Below are 23,670 nucleotides of genomic sequence, written 5' to 3'. Positions count from 1 at the left end.
TGGGAGGCCCTGGTGCACAACTGAGCAAGAGGACAAGTACATTAGTGTCTAGTTTGAGAAACAGACACCTCACAAGTCCTCAACTGGCAGCTTCATTAAATAGTTCTAGCAAAACACCAGTCTCAACGTCAACAGTGAAGAGGCGACCCCGGGATGCTGGCCTTCTAGGCAGAGTTGCAAAGAAAAAGACATATCTCAGACTGGCTACTAAAAGTATAAGATGAGCAAAAGAACACACACTGGACAGAGGAACTCAGCCTAGAAGGCCAGCATCCCGGTGTCACCTCTTCACTGTTGACCACCCTCTGGAGAGCCCTGCTGTTGTGGGAGGTGCAGTTGCCATACCAGGCGGTGATACAGCCCGACAGGACGCTCTCAATTGTGCGTCTGTAAATGTTTGTGAGGATTTCAGCTGACAAGCCACATTTCTTCTCCCTCCCAAGGTTGAAGAGTGCTGTTGCGCCGCCTTCACCACACTGTATGTGTGGGTGGACCATTTCAGTTCGTCCATGATGTGTACGCCGAGGAACTTAAAACCTTCCACCTTCTCCACTGCTGTCCCATCGATGTGGATGGGGGGGGGTGCTCCCTCTGCTGTTTTCTGAAGTCCACAATCATTTTGTTTTGTTGACGTTAAGTGAGCGGTTGCTTTCCTGACACCACACTCCGAGTGCCCTCACCTCCTCCCTGTAGGCTGTCTTGTTGTTGGTAATGAAGGCTACTACTGTTGTCGTCTGCTAACTTGATGATTGAGTTGGAGGCGTGCATGGCCACACACTCATGGGTGAACAGGGAGTACAGGAGGGGGCTGAGCACGCCCCCTTGTGGGGCCCCAGTGTTGAGGATCAGCGAAGTGGAATGTTGTTTCGTACCTTCACCACCTGGGGGCGGCCCGTCAGGAAGTCCAGGACCCAGTTACACAGGGCGCAGTTGAGACCCAGGGCCTCTAGCTTAATGATGAGCTTGGAGGGGACTATGGTTACTGAACTGTAGTCAATGAACAGCATTCTTACGTAGGTATTCCTCTTGTCCAGATGGAATAGGGTAGTGTTTAGTGTGATTGCGATTGCATTGTCTGTGGACCTATTGGGGCGGTTTACAAATTGAAGTGGGTCTAGGGTGACAGGTAAGGTGGAGGCGATATGATCCTTGACTAGTCTCTCAAAGCACTTGATGACAGAAGTGAGCGCTATGGGGCGATAGTCATTTAGTTCAGTTACTTTACCTTCTTGGGTACAGGAAGAATGGTGGCCATCTTGAAGCATGTGGGTACAACAGACTAGGATAGGGAGAGAGTGAATATGTCCGTGAACACACCAGCCAGCTGGTGTGTGCGTGGTCTGAGGACGCGGCTAGAGATGCCGTCTGAGCCAGCAGCCTTGTGAGGGTTAACACGTTTAAATGTTTTTCCTTCTCCGTGGTCGACCTGAGTGAGCCCACAGTCCTTGGTAGCGGGCCGCGTTGGTGTTACTGTTTTATCCTCAAAGCAGACAGAGATGGTGTTTAGTCTGTAGAGACTGCCACATACGTCTTCTGTCTGATCCTTTGAATTGCGACTCCACTTTGTCTCTACTGACATTTTGCTTGTTTGATTGCCTTGCGGAGGGAATAACTACACTGTTTGTATTCAGCCATATTCCCAGTCACCTTTCTATGGTTAAATGCTGTTGTTCGCACTTTCAGTTTCGCGCGAATGCCGCCATCTGTCCACAGTTTCTGGTTTGAGTAGGTTTTAATAGTTACAGTGTGTATAACATCTCCGACGCACTTCCTTATAAACTCACTCACCGAATCAGCGTATAAATCGATATTATTCTCTGAGGCTACCCGGAACATATCCCAGTCCGCGTTATCAAAACAAAGTGTGGATTCCGATTGGTCAGACTAGCGTTGAATAGTCCTTGTCACGGGTATATCCTTTTTGAGTTTCTGCCTATAGGAAGGGAGGAGCAAAATAGTCGTGGTCAGATTTCCTGAAAGGAGGGCGGGAGAGGGCCTTGTATGTATTGCGGAAGTTTAGAGTAGCAGTGATCCAGTGTTTTGCCAGCGCGAGTGCTATAGTCAATATGCTGATAGAATTTAGGTAGCCTTGTTCGCAAATTTGCTTTGTTAACCTTTCTAGGGTATGTGGGATGAAATCGTCCCACCTACTCAACAGCCAGTGGAATCCCGTGGCGCGATATTCAAATACCTTAGAAATGCTATTACTTCAATTTCTCAAACGTATGACTATTTTACACCATTTTAAAGACAAGACTCTCGTTAATCTAACCACACTGTCCGATTTCAAAAAGGCTTTACAACGAAAGCAAAACATTAGATTATATCAGCAGAGTACCCAGCCAGAAATAATCAGACACCCATTTTTCAAGCTAGCATATGTCACAAAAACCAAAACCACAGCTAAATGCAGCACTAACCTTTGATCTTCATCAGATGACACTCCTAGGACATTATGTTATACAATACATGCATGTTTTGTTCAATCAAGTTCATATTTATATAAAAAACCAGCTTTTTACATTAGCATGTGACGTTCAGAACTAGCATACCCACCGCAAACTTCCGGTGAATTTACTAAATTACTCACGATAAACGTTCACAAAAAAACATAATTATTTTAAGAATTATAGATACAGAACTCCTTTATGCAATCGCGGTGTCCGATTTTAAAATAGCTTTTCGGCAAAAGCACATTTTGCAATATTCTGAGTAGATAGCTCACAGGCTAGCTATTTTGACACCCACCAAGTTTGGCACTCACCAAACTCAGATTTACTATAAGAAAAATTGGATTACCTTTGCTGTTCTTGTCAGAATGCACTCCCAGGACTTCTACTTCATCCACAAATGTTGTTTTGGTTCAAAATAATCCATAGTTATGTTCAAATATTCTCTGTTTTGTTCTTGCGTTCAAGACACTATCCGAACGGTGACGCGCATCGTGACAAAAAATTTCCAAATATTCCATTACCGTACTTCGAAGCATGTCAAACGCTGTTTAAAATACATTTTTATGCAATTTTCCTTGTAAAAAAGCGATAATATTCCGACCGGGAAACGTCCTTTCCGTTCAAAGACTCAAAATCTAAAATGGACTCTTCAAGTGCACGCGCACACCCGTCTCATTGTTCTCAGATCGACCACTTACCAAATGCGCTACTGTTTTTCAGCCATGGGCTGCAAAGTCATCATTCAACGTTCTGGTGCCTTATGGGAGCGTTACAAAGTGTCACGTTACAGCAGAGATCCTCAGTTTTCAATAAAGAGAATGTAGAAGGCCAAGAAATGGTCAGAGAGGGCACTTCCTGTACAGAATCTTCTCAGGTTTTTGCCTGCCATATGAGTTCTGTTATACTCACAGACACCATTCCAACAGTTTTAGAAACTTTAGGGTGTTTTCTATCCAAATCAAACAATTATATGCATATTGTAGTTTCTGGGCAGTAGTAATAACCAGATTAAATCGGGTACGTTTTTTTTATTCGGATGTGAAAATACTGCCCCCTACCCTAGAGAGGTTAAAATCCCCAGCTATAATAAATGCAGCCTCAGGATATATGGTTTCCAGTTTGCCTAAAGTCCAGTGAAGTTCCTTGATGGCTGTCATGGGTGTCGGCTTGAGGGGAGATATACATGGCTGTGATAATAACCGACGAGAATTCTCTTGGGAGATAATACGGTCGGCATTTGATTGTGAGGAATTCTATGTCAGGTGAACAAAAGGACTTGAGTTCCGGTATGTTTTTCAATTACACCATGAGTCGTTAATCATAAAACATACACACAACTGCATCTAGCCTGCCTGATTGGGCAGCCATTTGGATCAGTAATGGGGGTTTTTCTCGGCATTTTAGCCTACAAGGTCCATGCACATTAGCAGGCCAGTAATATGGTGTATTTCTTTTAGGTTGTATCTGCTAACAGAAACATGCTAATGCATGGATTTCTAGGGGCACGCAAATGAATTATGAGAATGCGGGAGCGCGGGGGAAGATGTATCCATTGTTTCCACGTTTTGGCTTCCGGGTTTCTAAGAGTTTTCGAAAATGTGGAAATAATGCCTGCTCTAGAATGCCCTTCTAACCAATCAGAATCAAGTATTCAACAATGCCATGGTATAAACACAAACAATTTTCTTCTGTACAAAATAATTATTCATCTCGTTTCTCGCCGTCATAGAAATGTGGTTTGTTACTGTCATCTTTTGTGTGAAGTGAATTGAGAGAACCTATGGCACGTTTTGCCACTTGCAGTTTGCCCCTGTAGTAAAGGCATACCGGAATGCTAATATTATTTAAGTGATGAACTGAAGCTATGTATAGGGAGCTAGGCAACACAGGCCCTGGTGCTCTGTGTGTTTGATGTCCGTCTCTCTCCCTTCTCCCTTCATCCCCCAGTGTGTGGATGAGCTACTGGAGCGTGTGTGTGTGTCCCTGACGCAGGGCATCAAGTACTCTGATTAGCTTTTTGACTCGTGCCGAGTGACTGACATCCAGCGGCTCATTGAGAAATCACTCCCAGGCTTTTATTTAGCCAGCCAGCCAGTGTTCCTATTGATTTGTAACGGCAAGACATCTTTGCAAGTATAGAAAGAAAAAAATTGTTTGTAGAGGTCATAGAATTACTCTAGACAATATATTGCATTGGCGCATACTGTAAATAAGTCCACAATTCTTGAGGCTCCTGGTTTTAAAGTGGGCACTAATACAATGGAAGACAATATAGCCACAATGGAAATCAACCTGTTAAAATGATCAGCTCCTCACCCAGGCATCAATAATGAATGCCACTGGGTTATGAATTTAATTAAGAAGATGTCATATCTAAACCCTGATCAATATGATTAATCAGTCATGCTCCCACAGGGTATTTCTCCCATGTGTTTGTGGTACTTACTTGAGCTCTCAGAAATGGTAGATAATCTGCTAAAGCCTCCGCATCACGTCAGGTAACTCAGACCCTCCTGTCTATTACTGCTTTAATCGAATCTACTGTAGGCTAGATCATATTTCCATACAATATTTAGGACCACGGTCACAGCTATGCCTTTTCTTTATGTAATCAAAAGAATAACTGATAAGTGCCTTAATCATTTATAATGCACCTTTCTAGTTACGGGGTTTTGGAGTCTGTTTTTATGGCTAAAAGTAAGAGGCAGTTGAGTTGGCAATTAGAGTAAGCATTCTCAATGTTTTAATAAATCAAAACAAATAAAATCTCAAAGTTATGTTGAATATAAAACATCTGCATTCTCAGCATTCTCACCCTGCAGCCTGGAAGTAAGCCGAGAGCTAGTGCTTTGGTTGACCAAAACATCGATTGGCTTTTGCACCGACTTCACACGCTATAGGTATAATTGGGTTTGCTGATATGTTGGTGCTGCACTTATTCTGTTGCACAGCCTTGCACGAACACGTGATCTTTTGCTAAGGTATGAAGCTATGGTTGCAGTTATGATGGCATGCAGACTTGGATGTGAATCATGTATTCTCATCTCTGGAATGCATTCCCGTTAAATTAGGTCAACCCTCTCAAAATCCAATTAAGATAATATACATTCAATGCATTGGGAAATGTATACAAACAACCTCCATTATTTGTTTAAGCCACACAACACTGTGTTAAACTCAATATGCATTCTGTAGTGACTTAATTACTATTAGTATCAGACACATTGTGTCAACGATCAGTACAGTGAAAATGATTTACCTGCCTGTAAGCCATTTCTTCTGACTGAGCCCCCCATCATTCATGCAAAAAGTATCAGTATCCAGCTATACCTAATGAGATTTGATCCTAATATACTGAGATAGGGGTACAGAGTTCACATAGTCCGTGCTGTTCTACAGTGCATTTGGAAAGTATTCGGCCCCCTTTTTCCACATTTTGTTACGTTAAATCCGTATTCTAAAATGGATTAAATAAAAATCAATCTACACACATTTTTACATTTTAGTCATTTAGCAGACGCTCTTATCCAGAGCGACTTACAGTAGTGAATGCATACATTTCATTTCATGCATTTTTTTTTTTGGTACTGACCCCCCGTGGGAATCAAACCCACAACCCTGGCGTTGCACACACCATGCTGGCATTGCAAACACCATGCTCTACCAACTGAGCCACAGGGAAGACCACAACACAGCATGACAAAATGAAAACGTGTTTTTACACATCTTTGCTAATTTTATAAAACATGTAAGAACAGAATTACCTTATTTAAATAAGTATTCAGACCCTTTGCTTTGAGACTCGAAACTGAGATCAGGTGCATCCTGTTTCCATGGATCACCCTTGAGATGTTTCTACAACTTGATTGGAGTCCACCTGCGGTAAATTCAATTTATTGGACATGATTTGGAAAGGCACACACCAGTCTATATAAGGTCCCACAGTTGACAGTGCATGTCGGCGCAAAAACCAAACCATGAGGTCGAAGGAATTGTCTGTAGAGCTCCGAGACAGGATTGTGTCGAGGCACCATCCCTACGGTGAAGCATGGTGGTGGCTATGGAACCCTGACCTGTTCACCGGACGTGCTTGTTGCACCCTCGACAACAACTACTATGATTATTATTATTTGACCATGCTGGTCATTTATGAACATTTTAACATCTTGACCATGTTCTGTTATAATATCCACCCGGCACAGCCAGAAGAGGACTGGCCACCCCTCATAGCCTGGTTCCTCTCTAGGTTTCTTCCTAGGTTTTGGCCTTTCTAGGGAGTTTTTCCTAGGGAGTTTTTCCTAGCCACCGTGCTTCTTTCACATGCATTGCTTGCTGTTTGGGGTTTTAGGCTGGGTTTCTGTACAGCACTTTGAGATATCAGCTGATGTACGAAGGGCTATATAAATACATTTGATTTGATTTGTGGCAGTATGCTCTGGGGATATTTTTCAGCGGCCGGGACTAGGAGACTAGTCAGGATCGAGGGAAAGGTGAACGGAGCAAGGTACAGAGAGATCCTTGAAGGTTCAACTTCCGACAGAACAATGACCCTAAGCACACAGACAAGACAACACAGGAGTGGCTTTGGGACAAGTCTCTGAATGTCCTTGAGTGGCCCTGCCAGAACCCGGACTTGAACCCGATTCAACATCTCTGGAGAGACCTGAAAATAGCTGTGCAGCGACACACCCCATCCAGCCTGGCAGAGCTTGAGAGAAACTCCCCAATTACAGGTGTGCCAAGCTTGTAGCGTCAGACCCAAGAAGACTCGAGGCTGTAATCGCTGCTTCAACAAAGTACTGATTTAAAGGGTCTGAATACTTATGTAAATGTGATATTTAAGGTTAAACATTGTTTTAATTGTTTTTATTTTGCAACATTTTCTAAACCCGCTTTTGCTTTTTCATTATGGGGTATTGTGTGTAGATTGATGAGGGGGGGAGAAACTATTTTATACATTTTAGAATAAGGCTGTAACAAAATGTGGAAAAAGTCAAGGGGGTCGGAATACTCTCCAAAGGCGCTATATCTCCAAGATGAAGAGTCGTGTTACAAATGAACGTCATTAGGCACCTGCTCTGAGCTGGAAATCATTTTGAACAATGTCCCTGCCCATGACTTGTTCAAAAGTATTTTTTACAGGATGTGCAGTATTTTATTCAGCAGTTGGGTCACATGCAATCTAATGAAGAAAATGCTTGTGGCTCATGTCCAATAGCAAAACAAATGGCCAGCAAAACAAAATGGAAATACTACCTCCTTCAAATGTTTTTTCAAGTGGAGGAATTGCAACTCTTTTAACAAGAATCATCGTAGTTGTTTAACATGCAAGTTGTCGATCAATCCAGTATATTCCATAGTTTGAAAGGAATTAATGTGAAGTGATTTAGCCCATTTTCTATAGATATAACCATAGTTTGATAAATTAAAGAGTGGAGCGCTTATAATTCTGACTCACCTTTTATCCCCCCCAGTGGTTTATATTTAATTGACAGGCGTGGGTTGTTTCTTCCATCTCTCTTCTTCTTTCATCTTGAAAGTCTCATGTCCCCTGTGGCAGTTGGAACAGCCCACCAGCTTCAGAACATGTTTAAGATGTAGGCTAACTTTTTTTTATTAGGCTAATATTTTTTATTTCGTATTTAGATTCACCAAACATTTTCATACTTAAGATTTTCTGCATTGGTCAATGTAACACAGAGCCCTACTTACCATTTTCCCTCTATAATTCTGAAGTTTGATTTTATTGTAGCATGTTTTGGCTAAGTCAACTGTGTCCCTTCATGACAAATAGCTGGCAAACTATTTCCATTAGGATAAATGCTGAAGTAAATTGTAAATCCAGAACATTCACTTTTGTCTTACTCGTGCTTAACTTTAGCGGTTTTCCTACACCATCCATTGGGTTATATAATTCAAATGGACTACTTTTGATAACATCTACCATTTGCAGTAAATCAACTTAGCACAAGAAACAACTTTAAAATACTCAACTTTCAAGCCTCAACAGATAAGAATATTCTTCATACACGTGTTTCATTAAAATATATAACTTGAAATCAGTAGACAATATGCATGCACATAATGCTACTCAAAGTCTACCTCACTTATATTGAGTCTCATTGTGCAGGATGCCATGTCTCGCTCTCTTTTGCTCAATTCTATTACATCTTCACTGCATACCAAATTTGTCAGCGGCTCGTATTGTCATGTTCAATATCATCAGCTGCTCTATAGATTCCAGGCTGTCAGTCTCCACAGACAAATAATTCCCCCTGTCCGATGATGGGGAGTGATCGTGTTGGCTGAAGGAGAAGCAGACGGCATGCCAGAGAACAGGGCTTGTTAGGACAAGGCAGGTTGGGCTATAGACAACGTTTAGTAGCCCCCCTCCCTCCCACCCCTATGACAGACTCTAAATGGATGAGCCCCACCATTCCCTCTAGTATACTCAGACTCAGCAGAGTAGTGTCTTGGAGGAGAGATGGGAGGGAGGGTTTTTGAATTATTTCATATCTTATTTTGTGTTTTTTAATGTTTGGTGTACTCTTGTTTTTGTAATTCCATGACTGGGTTGTCTAGAAGTTGGCTGTGTTCAGGCCTGGCTCTCAAAGTTTTTCTCTCCCAAGAGCCATCACGGTTTTCCTTCAAGCCGTTAGCAAAGTTTTCTTTTGATAAATGATGCGATCAAAATCAATTTGATTATGGTTCTACCAAAGGGAGCGCATATACTTTTCATGTCATCAGTAATCTGTCTTTTTCATCACTTTATTTTTACCAAGCTTGGAGTCTGCTAGATTTCTTAAAAAACAAAAACAAGAATAAATATGGGCTATATGGTCACACCTGTTGTAATCATGTCCCTACATCCATACCAGAACTAAATCAGTGTAAAAGTATTCAGGCCCCTTTTTCTACATTTGGTTACATTACAGCCTTATTCTAAAATTGATGAAGTTATTATTCTTATCAATCCACACACATTACCTCATGACAAAGCAAAAACAGATTTTTAGAAATGTTTGCTAATTTAGAAAAAATAAATAACATAGCATATTTACAGAAGTATTCAGACCCTTTGATATGAGACTCAAAATTGAGCTCAGGTGCATCCTGTTTCCATTGATCATCTTTGAGATGTTTCTGCAACTTGATTGGGTTCCACCTGTGGAAAATTCAATTGATTGGCCATGATTTGGAAAGGCACACACCAGTCTATATAAGGTCCCACAGTTGACAGTGAATGTCAGAGCAAAAACTAAGCCATGAGGTCGAAGGTATTGTCTGTAGAGCTCCGAGACAGGATTGTGTCGGCACAGATTTGGGAAGGGTACCAAATAATGTGTGCAGCATTGAAGTTCCTCAAGAACACAGTGGCCTTAAATGAAAGAAATGTGGAACCACCAAGACTCTTCCTAGAGCTGGCTGCCAAGCCAAACTGAACAACCGGGGGAGAAGGGTCTTGGTCAGGGAGGTGACCAGGAATCCGATGGTCACTCTGACAGAGCTCTAGAGTTCCTTTGTGGAGATGGGAGAGCCTTCCAGAAGGACAACCATCTCTGCAGCACTCTACCAATCAGGCTTTTATGGTAGTGTGGCCAGACTTCTCAGTAAAAGGCACATGTCAGCCCACTTAGTTTGCCAAAAGGCACCTGAAGACTCTGACCATGAGAAACAAAATTCTCTGGTCTGATGAATCCAAGATTGAACTCTTTGGCCTGAATGCCAAACTTCATGTCTGGAGGAAACCTGGCACCATCCCTTCAGTGAAGCATGGTGGTGGCAGCATCATGCTGTGGGGATGTTTTTCAGCGGCAGGGACTGGGAGACTAGTCAGGTTTGAGGGAAATATGAACGGAGCCAAGTACAGAGAGATCCTTGAAGCGCTCAAGACCTCCGACTGTGGCGCGACGGTTCACCTTCCAACAGGACAACGACCCTAAGCACACAGCCAAGACAATGCAGGAGTGCCTTCGGGACAAGTCTCTGAATGTCCTTGAGTGGCCCAGCTAGAGCCTGTACTTGAACCCGATCTAACATCTCTGGAGAGACAGAGCTTGAGAGGATCAGCAGAGACGAATGGAAGAAACTCCCCAAATACAGGTGTGCCAAGCTTGTAGCGTCAGACCAAAGAAGACGTGAGGCTGTAATCGCTGCCAAAGATGAATAATTATGTAAATGTGATATTTCAATTTTTTTTTATACATTTGCAGAAATGTCTAAAAACCCGTTTTTTGCTTCGTAATTATGGGATATTGTGTGTAGATTGAGGGATTAAAACAATTGTAATCAATTTAATAATACGGCTGTAACGTAACAAAGACCAAGGAGCTCTCCAAACAAGTCAGGGACAAAGTTGTGGAGAAGTACAGATCAGGGTTGGGTTATAAAAAAAATATATATATCCGAAACTTTGAACATCCCACGGAGTACCATTAAATCCATTATTAACAAGTTGAAAGAATATGGCACCACAACAAACCTGCCAAGAGATGGCCGCCCACCAAAACTCACAGACCAGCCAAGGAGGGCATTAATTAGAGGCAACAAAGAGACCAAAGATAACCCTGAAGGAACTGCAAAGCTCCACAGCGGAGATTGGAGTATCTGTCAATAGGACCACTTTAAGCCGTACACTCCACAGAGCTGGGCTTTACGGAAGAGTGGCCAGAAAAAAGCCATTGCTTAAAGAAAAAAATGTGTTTTATTCACCAAAAGGCATATGGGAGATTCCCCAAATATATGGAAGAAGGTATTCTGGTCAGATTAGACAAAAATTTGACATTTTGGCCATCAAGGAAAACGCTATGTCTGGCACAAACCCAACACCTCATCACCCAGAGAACGCCATCCCCACAGTGAAGCATGGTGGTGGTGGCAGCATCATGCTGTGGGTATGTTTTTCATCGGCAGGGACTGGGAAACTGGTCAGAATTGAAGGAACGATGGATGACGCTGAACACGGGGAAATTCTTGAGGGAAACCTGTTTGTCTTCCAGAGATTTGAGACTGGGACGGAGGTTCACCTTCCAGCAGGACTATGACCCTAAACCTACTGCTAAAGCAACACTCGAGTGGTTTAACCTCTATGGGCTAGGTGGGACGCTTGTGTCCCACCTACTCAACAGCCAGTGTAATCCCGTGGCGCGATATTCAAATACCTTAGAAATGCAATTACTTCAATTTCTCAAACATATGACTATTTTACACCATTTTAAAGAAAAGACTCGTTAATCTAACCACACTGTCCGATTTCAAAAAGGCTTTACAACGAAAGCAAAACATTAGATTATGTCAGCAGAGTACCCAGCCAGAAATAATCAGACACCCGTTTTTCAAGCTAGCATATAATGTCACAAAAACCAAAACCACAGCTAAATGCAGCACTAACCTTTTGATGATCTTCATCAGATGACACTCCTAGGACATTATGTTATACAATACATGCATGTTTTGTTCAATCAAGTTCATATTTATATCAAAAACCAGCTTTTTACATTAGCATGTGACTAGCATTCCCACCGAACACTTCCGGTGAATTTACTAAATTACTCACGATAAACGTTCACAAAAAACATAATTATTTTAAGAATTATAGATACAGAACTCCTTTATGCAATCGCTATGTCCGATTTTAAAATAGCTTTTCGGTGAAAGCACATTTTGCAATATTCTGAGTAGATAGCCCGGCCATCACAGGCTAGCTATTTTGACACCCACCAAGTGTGGTACTCACCAAACTCAGAATTACTATTAGAAAAATTGGATTACCTTTGCTGTTCTTCGTCAGAATGCACTCCCAGGACTTCTACTTCAATAACAAATGTTGGTTTGGTTCCAAATAATCCATAGTTATATCCAAATAGCGGCGTTTTGTTCGTGCGTTCAAGACACTATCCGAAGGGTAAAGAAGGGTGACGCGCCCGGCGCGTTGTGACAAAAAAATTCAAAATATTCCATTACCGTACTTCGAAGCATGTCAAACGCTGTTTAAAATCAATTTTTATGCGATTTTTCTCGTAAAAAAGCGATAATATTCCGACCGGGAAACCCTGTTTTCGTTCAAAGACGAAAAAATAAAAACATGGTGTCAGCTCGTGCACGTGCCTCCAGTCTCATTGTTCTCAGATCGACCACTATCCAAATGCGCTACTGTTTTTCAGCCATGGCCTGCAAAGTCACCATTCATCGTTCTGGCGCCTTCTGAGAGCCTATGGGAGCGTTGGAAAATGTCACGTTATGCCAGAGATGCCCTGTTTTGGTTAGAGATGATCAAGAAGGCCAAGAAATAGTCAGAGAGGGCGCTTCCTGTTTGGAATCTTCTCAGGTTTTGGCCTGCCAAATGAGTTATACTCAGACACCATTCAAACAGTTTTAGAAACTTTAGGGTGTTTTCTATCCAAATCAAACAATTATATGCATATTCTAGTTACTGGGCAGGAGTTGTAACCAGATTAAATCGGGTACGTTTTTTTATCCGGCCGTGCAAATACTGCCCCCTATCCCCAACAGGTTAAGGGGAAACATTTAAATGTCTTGAATGGCCTCGAGAAAGCCCAGACCTCAATCCAATTGAATCTGTGGTATGACTCGAAGATTGCTGTACACCAGCGGAACCCATCCAAGTTGAAGGAGCTTGAGCAATTTTGCCTTGAGGAATGGGCAAAAATCCCAGTGGCTAGATGTGCCAAGCTAATAGAGACATACCCCAAGAGAATTGCAGCTGTAATTGCTGCGAATCGTAGCTCTACAAAGTATTGACTTTTGGGGGGTGAATAGTAATGCACGCTCAAGTTCTGTTTTTTTGTTTTATTTCTTGTTTGTTTCACAATTAAAAAATATTTTGCATCTTTAAAGTGGCAGGCATGTTGTGTAAATCAAATTAAACAAACCCCCCAAAAATCTATTTTAATTTCAGGTTGTAAGGCAACAAAATAGGAAAAATGCCAAAGGGGGGGGTGAATACTTTCGCAAGCCACTGTACTTTCCAGTTCCAAAATCTGTTCCTCAGCAGTTTTTTTCTTAATTTCTCTGCTAGCTGTAATAATGGATTTGCTCAATGAATGGCCATCAAGATCTTGGCACAATGTAAGTGTCATAGGCACTAAATGATTTGATCTATCCAAGTCATTAAGTTGAGGTTGGAACAGAAATTTGCAGACGTTCTGCAGACTAAGATGTATTTTAGTGTCTTGCACTCTTAAACGGCCCACTCCTCTAAGACAGACAGGGTCAGACTAACAGCCCTGCAGTGTGAGCTCATACTGATAATGTGACGTTATACAGTATCTTTTAAAGCTGAAGTTAAACAATGTCCACAACTCTGATCAAATTAACCCTAAAACTCTTCTTTTATTTTGTCTTTTGCTCTCTTTCTCTCAAACTCTCTAGCTATGGGAGCTATCCTCTGGCGAGATGCTCCTGTCTGTTCTTTTTGACGTGGGCATCATGTCAGTGACCCTTGACCCCTGCGAGTACTACCTCTTCTGCGGTGGCAGTGACGGCGGTATATTTCAGGTGTCCCTCTGTAGCCAGGTAAGCTATATATCTTTTGTCTTTGCCACCCTCGCTGTTTAACCCTGAGCTTTCATCGATTAACTTCACAACGCGTTTGAATTACAAACTGTGGGTCTCTCTTAATGGAGCATCCGTCAAGCACAACCTTGCCCACGCAGACATGGGTTTTTGTTTCATAACATCAAGGGTTCATCAATAGCCTCTCTGTACATTATAAACGGGTTGCCCTACCATAAATAACCAACCCGTTGTGGACAGTACCCACGGAGAGAAGTGTCTGGACAGGGGTGAGCTCAGCCGGGTGACGGCAAATTGGAAAGCAGATATACAGCAGGCACAATGGGCCACAGTCTGGCGACGCCACAAGGGCAAGTGACGTAACTGAGAGAGACTTTGAACTGACAGAGTCATCTGTAAAACCATAGCCGGTTCATAGAACTTTGAAGACTGCAGATGAGCAGCCTGAGGCAAATAAGCACATTAATGTCAAGCCCTTGAAAATAACCTTAGAATTTCATATACTGTCATCAAACCCGTTACCCGATATATTCATTATTTAAAAGTGAGACAATTTAATTTCCACAAGTGAAGGCGGAAACACTTCACCAAGTACACACAACTGACAACTTAATACATTGAGAACATTACAAATAAAAGAATCCCTCCTCCACCTGTCAATTGCCGCATAATACATCCTTGACTGAATTCCCTTTTGAGTTAGTCCTGTACATTTTCCAGTGAAGCACCAAAATACAGTACACTTCATAAGAGGGGCCCTCTGATCAGCTGACAGCGCCTTGATGTGTCTCCACACTGCTGGCCTGGAACTTGGCTGCTAAAGTTTGTTAATGAAGAGGGGAATGTGAGTGATGTTTGGACCAGCCCACATCTCTCTGGTGCACAGGGAAGGTCAAGGCAGGTTACACTTACACAAAGCTTTGTCTAGTGGGAGATTGGGGAGGCATTTCCGGAACACTACTCTAAAGCATCCTACAGAATCTTCGCTTGGGATCACCCCAGTTTTTCCAGCTTAAGCCACTGAGAAAGTCTTCTTCAGTTCAAAGGGAAAATATTAATAAAACCCGAAGTCTACCATCTGCCACAATTTGTAATTCTGCACATGTATCGGGGAATTCTCTAAAGATACTCCTCTGTTGCTTTTCCATGAACTTTCTAACATTGCACCATCCTTGTACGGGTGAATCCCCACGCTGTTGGCCTGAAAGATGGAGAGGTGATAGAATGCGGGAAGGGGGGGGGGGGGGGGGGGTACACCAGCAAAGCCTGTGTTTTGGGTTTAAATCGCCTGGGGTCTTTAATTGCTATTATTGCCCGATATCATGCCTCATGAGGGACTACTTTGCCCCCCCCCCTACGGTGCTCTTGGTTGCCCCCATATAACAGTTTCTATACATTCCCATCAGTCTCGTCTAGTGGGATTATTTCTGACCGCTCTTTTTCAAGGAGAAAAGAAGACACACGTCAGGTTCAGAGTTGTCTGCCAGCCCTTCTGGCTAAGTGAATCTAGTCTTACTGCAACGTGCTAATCAAGAGCTTCCTGCGTCTTCCTCGGCTTAAACACAAGATGGACTTCTGTATTTGGCATGATTGATGGTTTGTTTGCAGGATAGGCTCATTTTGTGCCCCTTAAAGTCACATTTCAATGCAGACAAATGTCTTTGTCGAGCTGCAGAGAATCAATCCAAATATTGTATGTAACTGACATAACCAACTAGATCAGAGAAGACATTAATGGATGTGGTTCAATTTGAGTTTCAAGCTTTGTCCTCTCCTCCTTTCTACTCGTCATGAGTTTCATGTCAGGTACCACAAAGAAACTTGTATAAAAGACTCAATTAAACATGACATAAATGAATGTGCACATTTTAGCACAAGAAAGGATCCCCCTCCCCTTGTTAGACCACCCCACTTCTATTTAAAACCTAATTTCCCTTATCCTGGCTCTTGCAGTCGCACAAAACTGGGTGCGAGTCACTCACTGTGCAGGCGGGTTGCCCATAGGCATCACTCCCCATGATAGACAAATCCTGCCTTTTTTCTCTTCCTCTCTCACTCCTGAAGCAAGTTTTTTTTTTTTTTTTTTTTAGATGGAGTGCTTCCCAATGCTTACTTCCATGGCATGAGAATCACTGTCTGAGTAAAGGAAGATTGCTCACTGCTCCATTTATTTACTCCATTTATGTATCCATAATTAAACTCGCACATTTAGGTTTTTCAACCTCCTTACTCGATATCTCTTTTAGTTTTAATTGTGAAAGCCTCTCCCAAAATCCATCAGCCCCACTGGAAATGTTGTGGGTGGCTCTTGCATGTATGGCCAAATAAGCAATATCCCAGAGGCATCAGGTTTGAGTGGAGAAAAGTCTGTGAAAGAGTGCTGCAGATGGATGGCTGCAGATGGATAACAAATACACTATATATACACAAGTATGTGGACACCCCTTCAAATTACTGCATTCGGCTATTTCAGCCACACTCGTTGTTGACCGGTGTATAAAATCAAGCACACAGCCATGCAATCTCCATAGACAAACATTGGCAGCAGAATGGCCTTACTTTAGAGCTTAGTGACTTTCAACGTGCCACCGTCAAAGGATGCCACCTTTCCAACAAGTCAGTTTGTCAAATTTCTGCCCTGCTAGAGCTGCCTCAGTCAACTACACTGCTCAAAAAAATAAAGGGAACACTTAAACAACACAATTTAACTCCAAGTCAATCACACTTCTGTGAAATCAAACTGTCCACTTAGGAAGCAACACTGATTGACAATAAATTGCACATGCTGTTGTGCAAATGGAATAGACAACAGGTGGAAATTATAGGCAATTAGCAAGACACCCCCAATAAAGGAGTGGTTCTGCAGGTGGGGACCACAGACCACTTCTCAGTTCCTATGCTTCCTGGCTGATGTTTTGGTCACTTTTGAATGCTGGCGGTGCTTTCACTCTAGTGGTAGCATGAGACGGAGTCTACAACCCACACAAGTGGCTCAGGTAGTGCAGCTCATCCAGGATGGCACATCAATGCGAGCTGTGGCAAGAAGGTTTGCTGTGTCTGTCAGCGTAGTCTCCAGAGCATGGAGGCGCTACCAGGAGACAGGCCAGTACATCAGGAGACGTGGAGGAGGCCGTAGGAGGGCAACAACCCAGCAGCAGGACCGCTACCTCCGCCTTTGTGCAAGGAGGAGCAGGAGAAGCACTGCCAGAGCCCTGCAAAATGACCTCCAGCAGGCCACAAATGTGCATGTGTCTGCTCAAACGGTCAGAAACAGACTCCATGAGGGTGGTATGAGGGCCCGACGTCCACAGGTGGGGGTTGTGCTTACAGCCCAACACCATGCAGGACATTTGGCATTTGCCAGAGAACACCAAGATTGGCAAATTCGCCACTGGCGCCCTGTGCTCTTCACAGATGAATGCAGGTTCACACTGAGCACATGTGACAGACGTGACAGAGTCTGGAGACGCCGTGGAGAACGTTCCGCTGCCTGCAACATCCTCCAGCATGACCAGTTTGGCGGTGGGTCAGTCATGGTGTGGGGTGGCATTTCTTTGGGGGGCCGCACAGCCCTCCATGTGCTCGCCAGAGGTAGCCTGACTGCCATTAGGTACCTAGATGAGATCCTCAGACCCCTTGTGAGACCATATGCTGGTGCAGTTGGCCCTGGGTTCCTCCTAATGCAAGACAATGCTAGACCTCATGTGGCTGGAGTGTGTCAGCAGTTCCTGCAAGAGGAAGGCATTGATGCTATGGACTGGCACGCCCGTTCTCCAGACCTGAATCCAATTAAGCACATCTGGGACATCATGTCTCGCTCCATCCACCAACGTCACGTTGCACCACAGACTGTCCAGGAGTTGGCGGATGCTTTAGTCCACCTCATCAGGAGCATGCCCAGGCGTTGTAGGGAGGTCATACAGGCACGTGGAGGCCACACACACTACTGAGCCTCATTTTGACTTGTTTTAAGGACATTACATCAAAGTTGGATCAGCCTGTAGTGTGGTTTTCCACTTTAATTTTGAGTGCGACTCCAAATCCAGACCTCCATGGGTTGATAAATTGGATTTCCATTGATTATTTTTGTGTGATTTTTGTTGTCAGCACATTCAACTATGTAAAGAAAAAAGTATTTCATAAGATTATTTCTTTCATTCAGATCTAGGATGTGTTGTTTAAGTGTTCCCTTTATTTTTTTGAGCAGTATATATAAGTGCTGTTATTGTGAAGTGGAAATGTCTAGGAGCAACAACGGCTCAGCCGCGGGACTGGTGGGCCACACAAGCTCACAAGACCGCCGAGTGCTGTAGCGCGTAAAAAAAATCATCTATCCTCGGTTGGAATACTCTACAGAGTTCCAAATTGCCTCTGGAAGCAACGTCAGCACAAGAACTGTTCGTTGGGAACTTAATGAAATGGTTTTCCATGGCCAAGCAGCCACACACAAGCCTAAGATCACCATGCACAATGGCAAGCGACGGCTGGATTGGTGTAAAGCTTGCCGCCGTTGGACTCTGGAACAGTGGAAACGCGTTCTCTGGAGTGATGAATTACACTTCACCATCTGGCAGTTCGACGGACTAATCTGGGTTTGGCGGATGCCAGGATAACGCGTTGTGCCAACTGTAAAGTTTGTTGGAGGTATGCGGCTGTTTTTCATGGTTCGGGCTAGGCCCCTTAGTTCCAGTGAAGGGAAATCTTAATGCTACAGCATACAATGCCATTCAAGCCGATTCTCTGCTTAAAACTTTGTGGCAACAGTTTGGGGAAGGCCCTTTCTTGTTTCAGCATGAAAATGCCCCCGTTCACAAAGCGAGGTCTATACAGAGATGGTTTGTCAAGATCGGTGTGGAAGAACTTGCCCTGACCTCAACCCCATCGAACACCTTTGGGATGAATTGGAACGCCGACTGCAAGCCAGGCCTAATTGCCCAACATCAGTGCCCGACCTCACTAATGCGCTTGTGGCTGAATGGAAGTCCCCGCAGCAATGTTCCAACATCTAGTGGAAACCCTAACCAGAAGAGTGGAGGCTGTTATAGCAGCAAAGGGGGGACCAACTCCATATTAATGCCCATGATGTTGGACTGAGATGTTCGACGAGCAGGTGTCCACATACTTTTGGTCATGTAGTGTATCTCTATCTGTTAGGACTGTCATTTTTTTCAACAGTTCCCTTACTCATCTCTTCTCCAACCAAGAGCTTATTTATGTCCTCTCCATCTCCATGCCCCCTCTCACTGACACATGGTTATTGTTCCAGTCCTCTCAATAAATATGAATACAACCAAAACGTGAATGTTAGTCAGTAAGGGACTGGGGGATCTATTGGTGGCGCCATGATTACATGAGAATATTAACAGAAACGGTCCTATAGACTGGTCCTTTTAGTTGTTATAATTGTATTTAGAGATGTTTGGCTACGGTACAGATTACTGCATCTAATATCATTCTACTATTGGTCAGGGGTTTTATGTTCACTTTTTGACATGAAAGTATCACAATTGCTGTGAATGTTGTAGTGGAGTGACTTGACCTCAGGAAGAATGGCTCAGTTATAAAATAGTAATTGATTTGAAAGATAAACTCCCTCAGAAATCTTTTATCATTTCATTTATTCATATTGAAGTGTGTTTCATGTATACTGAAAAGACCTGTTGCAATTATTGAGAAGATTCCCCAAGTCAAGGCCCGGTTTGGGTAACCAAGTTTCTCAGCTTCTTATTCATGCCTACCGACCCCTTTCACCATGGTCCTGTATCTGGAATCATAGGTTATTAATGTGCTAACGTTCCTCATGTTTTTTTAATGTATTTTTTTATCTTTAATGCTTGCCTTTCAAAGATTTTCAAAGCCAAGCTGCTGCTGCCCCATTGACTCGTACGCCTTTTGACTTCCAACCTCAGTCTTTAGACGCTTAGTTATTTAGGCATATCATCTTAAAGATCAATTGGTTAATTAAGGTAATTTGGAGAGGATAAAAGCTTTTATAGCCCTGGATTTGAGTACAACTAATAATGATTATCAATGTGTTTAAAGAGCGGAACATGTCGTTTGTTAAAACAGGTATTTGATTAAACAATGTTTTAATGCCAAGCTTTGCGTTGTTGCATCGTTCCTCCATAGATGCTGGAACTTGCTGGTGAGTGAAATCACAGCTTTTTAATCCTGCATCATTTCCTCTTCCCTCTGGCTTCCCCCTAGCTCTCAAAGTATAATGATCCGTCTCATTATGCTGCATTCTGTCATTCATACTAAAGGGATTGCAGATAATCTGTTACTCATTTGTCCTCGTTGTGATTGAGAATGGATATTGTGTTGCTTTGGGCCAACTGGCTTCCATTACAAATGTTTTATATATATTTTTTAAATGTATGTATTCATTTTTACATCATTTGTTAGAATCCAATAGGGTTGCTGCACATCTTAACATATTGTGGTTTATTTTTAACACAGTGAGATCCCTTTGTATTGAAGCTACCTGTATACTGTATTTGGACCTTGCATCAACCCCATAAGTTAACCATCATTTCCCTATAGCAACAACCACATTTTCGTTTCCATCTCATGATTCAGCTTAAACATTTTCGGAGTATAATATCGGAAGTCTGCCATCTCTACAGTCAGCATCTAAAAGGCATTAACTCTCTGCTAGCATGTGTCTTTCTGCTCCTCTAATTGTGCTGTTTACCCGATTTGGGGAGAGTTATGCATTTCCTAAACAGCTTAACTGTGAATGTGCCTGTGGATCATTGTTTAATAAAAGGGATTTCGTACCATAGCTGGGCAGAAGTTTCTATGCGATGAGTGTTTCAATGCATGGCGGGCATTAACTCTGCCAGTGGGGATATGAGCGTTGCATTCCGAGAGCTGCGTTTGTTGTGCTGTTTCGTTCCCCTTGTTTAAATTGTTCAGCAGGAGATGAGACCGTGAGCCCAGAATTTTCACATTGGGATAAATAGGCAGACAGAAAATCTGACCGTTCCCATTCCTCACGCAAGGCAGCCGCAGCAGCTAGCCGTTTCCTTTTTCTTCAGTGTGAAGGTTTAGAAATGTAATCCTGCCAAGAAGTTTTTGCCATAGAAAATACAAGTTTCTTGCTAAATGGTTCCGAACATCCCTCACTGATTTAAGCACTTGATTTGAACAGTTTAACAGGCTAATGTTAGAAGAAAAATAATCTGGCCTTCATCGTGGTGAATAATCTTTTCACTCCACCTCCAACATTTTAGTTAATGTAGTGGTGTGAAATGAGACATGATGCTTCCCGCAAACCGTCCCTTAATGATTTGCATTTCAGTCATCTGGCCATTTGTACAGCTGAGTCTCCAGCCCAAGCCAGGCTTGTAGACACATCGATATAATTAATAGCCACGGCTTCAACTAAATCCCGTTTCGGGTCCACTTTTCATGTTTAATTGAGTGCTCTGAAGACCTGCAGTATAGACGTGATGTAATGATTAGTCTGTCATAGTAAAATCCAGTGGCGTCCTCCCTCCCTTGCATGTCACACGCAACCCCATCCCTAATTAATGCAATTAAGTAAATCGATCAAACCATTTTAGAGGCTGACGAGTGCCAGAAATATCCTGCCAACTTAATATATGAGAGAGACATGTTACTCTTATTGTATTTGTCACATGGTTTATAAACAACCGATGTGGACTAACAGTGAAATTCTTACTTACAGGCTCTTTCCAACAATGCAGAGAAAGAAAATGGAGAAATAATGGAAAAGTAAAACACGTAATAATAGATACACAATGTGTAATTATATATACAAGGGTACCAGTACCGAGTTGATATGTAGGGGTACGAGTTAGAGGTAGCTTTGTGTATATATAACTAGGAACACTGTGACATAGTAAACAGTAGCAGCAGCGTATGTGTTGAGTCAAAGGGTTAGTGCAAAAAGGGTCAGTGCAGATAGTCCGGGTAACTATTTGGTTAACTATTTAACTAACTATTTAGTAGTCTTATGGCTTGGGGGTAGAAGCTGTTCAGAGTCCTGTTGGTTCCAGACTTGGTGCATCAGTACCACTTGCCGTGCGGTAGCAGGGAGAACACTCTATGACTTGGGTGGCTGGAGTCTTTGACAATTTTTAGGGCCTTCCTCTGACACTGCCTGGTATAGAGATCCTGGATGGCAGGGCGCTCAGCTCCAGTGATGTACTGGGCCGTATGCACTACCCTTGGTACCGCCTTGCGGTCAGAGGCCAAGCAGTTGCCACACCAAGCGGTGATGCAGCCAGTCAAGATGTTCTCGACGGTGCAGCTGTAGAACTTTTTGAGGACCATTTTTTTCAGCCTCTTGCAGGAGAAGACGTGTTATCGTGTCCTCTTCAGGACTGTGTTGGTGTGTTTGAACCATGATAGATCCTTAGTGATGTGGACACCAAGGAACTTGAAGCTCTCGACCCACTCCACTACAACCCTGTCAATGTGAACAGGGACGATCAGCTCCTTTGTCTTGCTTACATTAAGAGAGAGGTTGTTGTCCTGGCCCCACACTGCCAGGTCTGTGACCTCCTCCCTATAGGCTTTCTCATCAGGCCTACCACCATTGTGTTGTCGGAAAACTTAATGATGGTGTTGAAGTCGTGTGCGGCGATGCAGTCGTGGGTGAACAGGGAGTACGGAGGAAAAACAATGTATGAAAATGTATGCATTCACTACTGTAAGTCGCTCTGGATAAGAGCGTCTGCTAAATGACAAATGTAAATGTAAATGAGTACAGGAGGTGACTAAGCACGCACCCCTGAGGGGCCCCCATGTTGAGGGTCAGAGTGGCGGATGTGTTGTTGCCTACCCTCACCACGTGGGGGGTGTCCAGTCAGGAAGTCCAGGATCCAGTTGCAGAGGGAGGAGTTCAGTCCCAGGGTCCTTAGCTTAATGATGAACTTGGAGGGCACTATGGTGTTGAACGCTGTGCTGTAGTCAATGAACAGCACAAGCGCATTGGCTCTGGGTATTTAAAAAAAAAAAATCTGTCTGAGGATTGCTTACTCTGATTAACTTTTTTCTTCTTCTTATGATCTGCAGAGCTTAAGTCGGGATAAGACGTTCCAGTCGGACAACGAGGGCAACCAGGTTTTTAAAGGACACAGGTGGGCTTCCTTCAAGGTCTCGTCTATGTAATATTCACTGAGTGTAGAAAACATTAGGAACACCTGCTCTTTACATGACCGACTGACCAGGTGAATCCAACTGAACGCTATGATCCCTTATTGATGTCACCTGTTAAATCCACTCCAATCAGTGTAGGTGAAGGGGAGGAGACAGGTTAAAGAAGGATTTTTAAGCCTTGAGACATGGATTGTGTATGTGTGCCATTCAGAGGGTGAATGGGCAAGACAGAAACATGTAAGTGCCTTTGAACGGGGTCTGAGAGGTGGGTGGTGGGGGGATAGAGGAATGGTTCAGGATGAGTGGCTTTGATGCTGTAACAGCTGTGTGGTGACTGACGGGTTGTTTCATGTGGCTTTAATACCCCACGGTATCCTCGTGGAATCTCTTTGTGCCGAACCAGGTCCCAGTAGCCAGAGAAGTTCAGGCATCCTAATCTCTCTCACCGTATGGTATCCAAGACTGCCAAGGTGCACGCCACCAACATACAGATGGGACAGGCACACAGTAGGTGTGCAGAACCAGGCTAGAAGACTTGAGTGGCTTTTTGTAG

At 43.2% G+C, this 23,670-nt stretch overlaps 1 protein-coding gene across 1 annotated transcript in view; it reads left to right on the top strand.

The window, feature by feature from the left end:
• wdr18 (WD repeat domain 18) overlaps positions 1-23,670 on the top strand; it is a 97,498-nt gene that overhangs the window by 19,727 nt on the left and 54,101 nt on the right. The window contains exons 5-6 of the mRNA XM_014216070.3: positions 13,845-13,988; positions 23,034-23,098. Of these exons, the coding sequence (XP_014071545.1) occupies positions 13,845-13,988; positions 23,034-23,098 (209 nt within the window). The remainder of the gene's footprint in view (positions 1-13,844; positions 13,989-23,033; positions 23,099-23,670) is intronic.

The sequence above is a fragment of the Salmo salar genome, chromosome 10 (assembly GCF_965601325.2).
Source record: "Salmo salar chromosome 10, fSalSal1, whole genome shotgun sequence".
Lineage (NCBI taxonomy): Eukaryota > Metazoa > Chordata > Actinopteri > Salmoniformes > Salmonidae > Salmo > Salmo salar.
The sequence above is the reverse complement of the archived record's forward strand: the minus strand, read 5'-3'. Positions and strand labels throughout refer to the sequence as shown.